This window comes from Macrosteles quadrilineatus, unplaced genomic scaffold, assembly GCF_028750875.1.
Source record: "Macrosteles quadrilineatus isolate MER2022 unplaced genomic scaffold, UCM_ALF_1.0 Scaffold_2__2_contigs__length_208266976, whole genome shotgun sequence".
NCBI lineage: Eukaryota > Metazoa > Arthropoda > Insecta > Hemiptera > Cicadellidae > Macrosteles > Macrosteles quadrilineatus.
Window position 1 is genome coordinate 91,594,331 of NW_026542595.1, and position 6,664 is coordinate 91,600,994.

At 35.7% G+C, this 6,664-nt stretch overlaps 1 protein-coding gene across 1 annotated transcript; it reads right to left on the reverse strand.

Annotated features, from left to right (window-relative positions):
* Positions 1 to 612: 612 nt before the first annotated feature.
* On the reverse strand, positions 613 to 1,725 carry LOC128984585 (uncharacterized). Its single transcript, XM_054403923.1, has one exon. The coding sequence runs from the start codon at positions 1,723 to 1,725 to the stop codon at positions 613 to 615; it is 1,113 nt and encodes a 370-aa protein (XP_054259898.1).
* Between the last annotated feature and the right edge of the window lie 4,939 nt (positions 1,726 to 6,664).

The following is a 6,664-nucleotide window of genomic DNA, read 5'->3' on the forward strand; positions in this document are numbered from 1 at the left end:
GTTTCAAATTAAAATAACCACGAGGGTGGCAAAAAAATTAACTTGCACCCTCTTTAACTTTTTTACTATTTCAGAAATTTATTTGAAATCGGTTTACGGCAACTTGTTTGGAAATGAAGTGCTACAATAATTATGGTCAGTTTTGAAAATTTTGCACTTAGGGGTAGCGTGGGTAGGGGGCAGCTCAAAATTTTCAAATAGCAAGTATAGTCAAGTTTGGTATCATTTTACAGGTCTTGACGAAACATAACAAATACCATAAAGAAAATAGAAATCGGACCAATAATAACAAAATGACAGCTAAAAATGCTTGAGGCAATGGTTATTTAAATTAATTTTGAACTGCCATTTTTTTATTAATGGTCCGATTTCTATTTTCTTTATGTTAATTGTTATGATTCGTCAAGACCTACCTTATCTTATCTTATCTTATCTAACAGGGGCAGGTCGAGACCTTAAAGCACTTCATCCGAAATCGAATTATTGTGCACCCCAGACAATTGCTTTCTTGTTGACCTACAAGTTAAGGCGTCCAATGAATGCCTGTAGCTTCCCAATTAGTTCATCCACATGAAGGTATCTACCTCTAGCCATATTTCCAAGAGTTATCAATCAAGCGTCAGAGAGCTCGTTAAAATCAAAGAGTAAGTGATCAGCTGTCTCTTCTGACCTATCACAGTACCTACAGATCGGTTCACCATCATATAGGCCCATCCGTTGTAAATGTTTCCTGAATCTTCCATGACCAGTTATCCATGACCAGTTATGAACAGTTAATTTAATTCTTCGTCTGTCTAGTCTCAAGAGGTCAGAGGCGACCTTTTTAGAAGGCCTAAACAGAGTAAGCTTGCTGACCCTAAGAAGGGGAACATCGACCCAGCGTTTGCGATGCTTTTCCTTGGCCCATGATGCAATCGAAGAACATGCACTGTTTCGTGAGATGCCACAGAAGGGTTGTGGGCCTATCATTGATGTCGCAGAGGCAGTATTTGCTAATCTGTCTGCAGCTTCATTACCTTTAATGCCTGAGTGTACTGGCACCCAGCAAAGCGTAAGGTCATTTCTCCTACCCAACTCAGACACAGAAGCAAGACAGTCCCACACGAGCCTGGAGTTGAATTCGTAAGAGTTTAATGCTTTTAAGGTCGCACGACTATCAGTATAGATATTGATTGTTTTGACTCTGATATCTTTGTTAAGATGTTCTCGAGCACAAACCAGAATGGCAGTGACCTCTGCTTGAAAAACAGTTGGGTACACCCCCATTGGAAGACAAATGCCAGTGCCTCCATTTGTCCAATGCACACCTGCTCCAGTGCCCCCATTTTTGATCTTAGAACCATCAGTATAGCATTCTAAATCACCTGTGGGTATGTGTCCTTTTCCGCCAGACCAATCCTTCCTATCTGGTATTAGTACTTTGAAACGCTTTCCAAAGGAGTATTTTTTGGACATGTGATCTGAAGGCAAGTCCAATTCATCATTATGTACCACCTGAACAATTTTGGAGTGCCCTTTATTGTTTCCTGAGGTTATCCATAAGTTTTCGCATCTTAGGCGTTGGGCTGTTTTACTTGCTACCACCTTGATGTAAATGTCAATAGGTAGCATATCAAGCAGACAGTCTAGAGCCGCTCCAGGACAGCTGCTTGCTGCCCCAGTTATCATTATAAGAGCAAGCCTCTGAACTCCTGCTAAAGCTTTGACAGCTATAGTAGATTCCATCTTTGGCCACCACACAAGCGAACCATAAGTAAGGGCGGGTCGAACAACAGATACATACAGCCAGTAAAAAAGTTTAGGCTGTAACCCCCATGTGCCACTTACCATCCGCCTGCATGCCATAAGGGACCATTTGCCACGCTCAGTGACTTTTTGAAGATGTGGTCAACAGTGAAGTGATCTGTCCAAAATTAAACCAAGATACTTCACCTGATTCTGCAGCTCTATTACAGTGCCCTGCAGTCTTAGTGGGCCGATCCCATCCAGTTTCCTCCTTCTTGTGAAGGGTACCATTTCAACTTTCCTGGGATTTATAGAGAGCCCAACTTCCTGGCACCAACGGTCCACTACCCTTAAAGCTCTATTCATAAGGTCAGTTATGGTTCCGTGGAACTTTCCAACCACAAGGATTGCAACATCATCAGCGTAACCAAGACCTACAAAATGATACCAAACTCGACTATACTTGCTATTTGAAAATTTTGAGCAACCCCGTACCCCCGCTACCCATAAGGGCAAAATTTTCAAAACTGACCATAATTATTTTAGACCTTTATATCCAAACAAGTTGCTGAAAACCGATTTCAAATAAATATCTGAAATAGTTAAAAAGTTAAAGAGGGTGCAAGTTAATTTTTTTGCCACCCTCATGGTTATTTGGATTTGAAACGTTTTAGGGTGCCATTTTGTTATTATTGGTCCGATTTCTATTTTCTTTATGTTATTTGTTATGTTTCGTCAAGACCTGTAAAATGATACCAAACTCAACTATACTTGTCATTTGAAAATTTTGAGCTACCCCCTACCCCCGCCACCCCTAAGGACACAATTTTCAAAATTGGCCATAATTATTGTAGACCCTCATATCTAAGAAGGTTGCCGCAAACCGATTTCAAATATCTCAAATGGTTGAAAAGTTAAGTGGGGGTGCAAGTTACTTTTCAGCCACCCTGTATAAACAAATAACCAAGCAACTTAGAAACATTGGAATTGTTTCATTGAATAGAAAATGTAAAACAGTTTTATACAGCAACTGCAAAACAATAATTATCTTAATAGCAGTAATTGTAAAAAGTGGTTATAAAAAATGTGCAAAAATCACTCAAACAGTGAGTGTAAGTTGTTTTTTTTATGACTTGTGTTGTGGCCTAGTCAGCATGGATAGCATGGCATAGTTGCTATAGCAAAACCAACAATGGAATTTTCTACACCAGCTGTGTATGACATTTGGTAATCGAACCTTGAACCGAATTAAGTAACAAAATTACTAGTGTGCAATAAAAAGCAACGTCTTTGGTTTCATGAAAGCAAATCTGTAATAACTGTTCAAAGAAGGCTTCGTTTAGAGTATAACCGTAATTCTCTGTGTAGAAATTCTATAAAATGGTGGTACAGACAATTCGAAGGACTGGAAAGTGTCCAAAATATAGTCTAAAGGGTCATCACCTCAGAAGAACATAGCTTACAATAACAGTTTAGGTGATTTTTAAAGTATTTTTATAATTACTTTTCATAATTAATTGCTGACATTTTATAACTATTTTTTGCAGTTACTGTATAAAAATGTTTTAAATTAGCTATTTAATGAAACAATTCCCATTTTTCTAGGTTGCTTGGTTATTTATTTTTTGTATCTTAAAATGTGTACAACAATTTATGACCACCCTGTATTGTAATAAAAGCGATATTTTAGTCGACAGAAGATGGAAAATCCGATAAAGACACTTTAAAGGAAGAAACTCAGGAGTTTGTACTAGGGAGATCATTGTGGAGCAGTCTATACGACCAACACTCAGGAGAAATAACGGACCAGAGTGAACTTATAAATGCGAAAGTAGCTTTTTTGATGTCCAAAGACATGCAAGATCTAGATAGTGAAAAGATTAAGGATTATTTTGGCCAGATGAAGAACCCTTTAGGGAAGATCATGTATTTCAAGATCCTCAATAACAATACAGGACACATCTCAAAAATATTAAGAGACATGAAAGAATGGTATTCAAAAATGCAATTCTCAGATCCTGCTGACAAAAAACTTCAACATCTCATAAAAAAGAGGAGTGTGGTTTCTAAGGAATTGGCAAGTCCTGGGAAAGATCATGATAGCAAAAAGATCGAAGAAGCCACACAATTACGAACCTGACCTTATCAAGCACTTCAAAGAACGCGAAATATAGCAAAACTGCATCCTATATTATCCGATTTCCAATATTTTTTCTTGTGTTTTGTTTTCAAAACAACATCCATTTGCAAAGTGACAAAAAAACTTTTCTTTTAAATATACTTTTAATTTGCTTTGCCTCAAATTACGTTATACCCTAACTACTGGGTTTTTTATGTGTGACATTTGTATTGTGTTGTAAGAATCCTTTTACAACTGATGGCATGTGCAGGGATTAACGGGACTCGAGGACAAGGACAGTTTTGCTACTTGCCACAAGAAATCCATAATTGCTTGAATAATAGAATTGAATAATAATTAAGCTTGTGGTGTTAAATATCATTAGTTAAATTATGAGATTTCAATATTTATGAAGTTGTAAAATACAGGGTTGTCCGAAAATAATTGTGCAAAACTAAACGGTTGTTACGTCCGTTTCCCTAATTTCAAACAGCTGATTGCTACACCAATGGAAAGGGCGTGTTTAGAAGTTTGTTTTAACATGACTGTGCTTTGTCTCAGTTGCTTGATTGAGTAACAAAAAGCCTGCCAACAAATGGCTACTACAAAATCCGTTTTAGGTTTTTGAATTTGTTCGTACTAATGGTATTGTTAGTGTTCAGAGGAACTTTCGGACCGAATTTAAGAAGGAAAGCTCATTGGAAAGCTCGTTGGATGAGGTAATTCAAGACAACTGGATGTAATTACATTGACTCTACATTTTAGTTCTTTAAACGTTAAGGAAGATAAAAAAAAAAAAACTGTTGCAAAAAATGTGTTTCAATCTTACTTCACAAGAACACCTTATGTAATATAATAACAGAATCCAAGTTTAAACGTAAACAAAATATTAAGAGTAAATAACTAATCAATAAAAAATTTACATTAAAATCTAAATTTTAAAAGTTCAAATAATAAGGAAACAACGTTATTGAGGACACTTTATTATAAAGAATTGTCAAGGTGCTTTATTAGAGAAATCCTATTTTTTAATTAAACTCTTAACTAAACGAAAGAGTACAAGGATTTCTCCAATTCAATTTGTGCTGCAGAACAGAGTTACAGCTTAAGTAACGAAATCACGAAAATTTCTGAATTCCTTTGCATTTAAATGGATTCAAGCATTTAGTTTGTTTGAAGTAAGCCTCTTTAGAGTATGGGATTTAAATTATCGTATTTTCTGTTTCTTAATACTAATCATTGTCAAGTCGTTAGTAGTGTTTTTTAAAGAGTTAAGTATGACATGTGTGGTTGATCTGCAGTGGGAATGAATCAAATACATTTAGTTTAAAGCTTATTAATTGAAATGCCAGGCTAGTCAGAGGCCGACATAAAAAAGTGGAAAACAGGTTATAGTTCAAATCTACAGTTATCTTTGTGTTATAATCCAGAAATGAGCTAACAGAAACAATACATTTCACAACCACAGGTATGGATGTTGTAATATCCCCGCCGCAGCAAACCTGACAACTAAGTAAATTCCATTTGTCTGAATTGATTATGAATAGGCCTACCTAGGTTTGCTGCTACAAGGAAATTAATAAAGAGTGTTTTTTATTAAATTATTAATAACTTAGTGAGTTATTCCCGATATATATATACAATTTATCTATATTAATAGGCAATCATGTTTCTTTAAAACCTTTTTTCTCAGCTCGTGTGCATAGCAGGGAAAGTCTACGCATAATGTTGGAATAGTATATTTCATTACTAGGACCGAAAGTGGCATTTTCCGGCGCGAGCTCAAGTTTTTGTGTGAGGCGAAGCCGAACACAGGGAATCCCAATTTCACGTGCGAGGCGAAGCCGAGTACGTGAGAGCTATTTTCACGTACGAGGCGAAGCCGAGGACGGGAATAATGGAGCAAGTACCGGATAATAGCTTTCGGTACGAGTTATGAACGATACTTTTCATCACGACGCAAAAATACACAAACACAGAATAGCAGACCTCAGTAATATTACAATAATTATCTATCAAACAATTTGTTTAAACATAAAAATAAAATAAAATCTTCTAAAAGTAAACCTTTGTTCATTTTTGTTTAATTTTTAAAACATGAAAATAAAATAAAATATTTTAAAGGAAACCTTCGTACATTTCTCAATACTTCAAACATCAAAATAAAAGAATAAAATGATTTTGAACAATACATACAGCTGATTTAAATCATTAAGTTAAACCTTAACAAAACACTAGCGCGCGTAGTGAATAAATGGAAAACTAATTGAGAGCGAGGGAAAATAAATTTAGAGCGAGGGAAAATCAGCTGATCGATTTTCCCTCGCCCTAAATTAGAGCTTGGGAAACGGCTACTTTCATTGATGTCAGTTGTTATCGAAAATAGTTACTTTCGGTGAGGAGTGATGAAAAGTTATTTTCCTGTAAATGCGCAGAATACCTTTATAAATTAAAATAGACTCACTTAAAAAAATAACATGGGAGTTATGGGAGTTATGGGTTGCCATGTTGGTGACGAAATAACAACAAAATATAAACAGAAAATCAAAACAAATTCATATCACATGTTTTATTTACAGTGTGGGGTTAATACTGAACATTACATAGTGTAAGAAACGACCATGTGGCCCTAACTTTGCCTGAATAAATCAAGAATTTTTAATTTCATTTATTTTTTTTTCTTCCATTTAAATATTTTTGGTCGAGTTTTGGACCACTGGACGACCTCTAGTGATAATTAATAAGGTATTTATTGTGTCAATAGATTACAACATCCTACTACAATACTCTTTGTTTATAAAAACTCTCCCATATAACATA

Excerpts from the sequence above, each read along its gene's own strand:
- LOC128984585 (XM_054403923.1), bottom strand. The coding sequence starts at position 1,725 with ATGGAATCTACTATAGCTGTCAAAGCTTTAGCAGGAGTTCAGAGGCTT.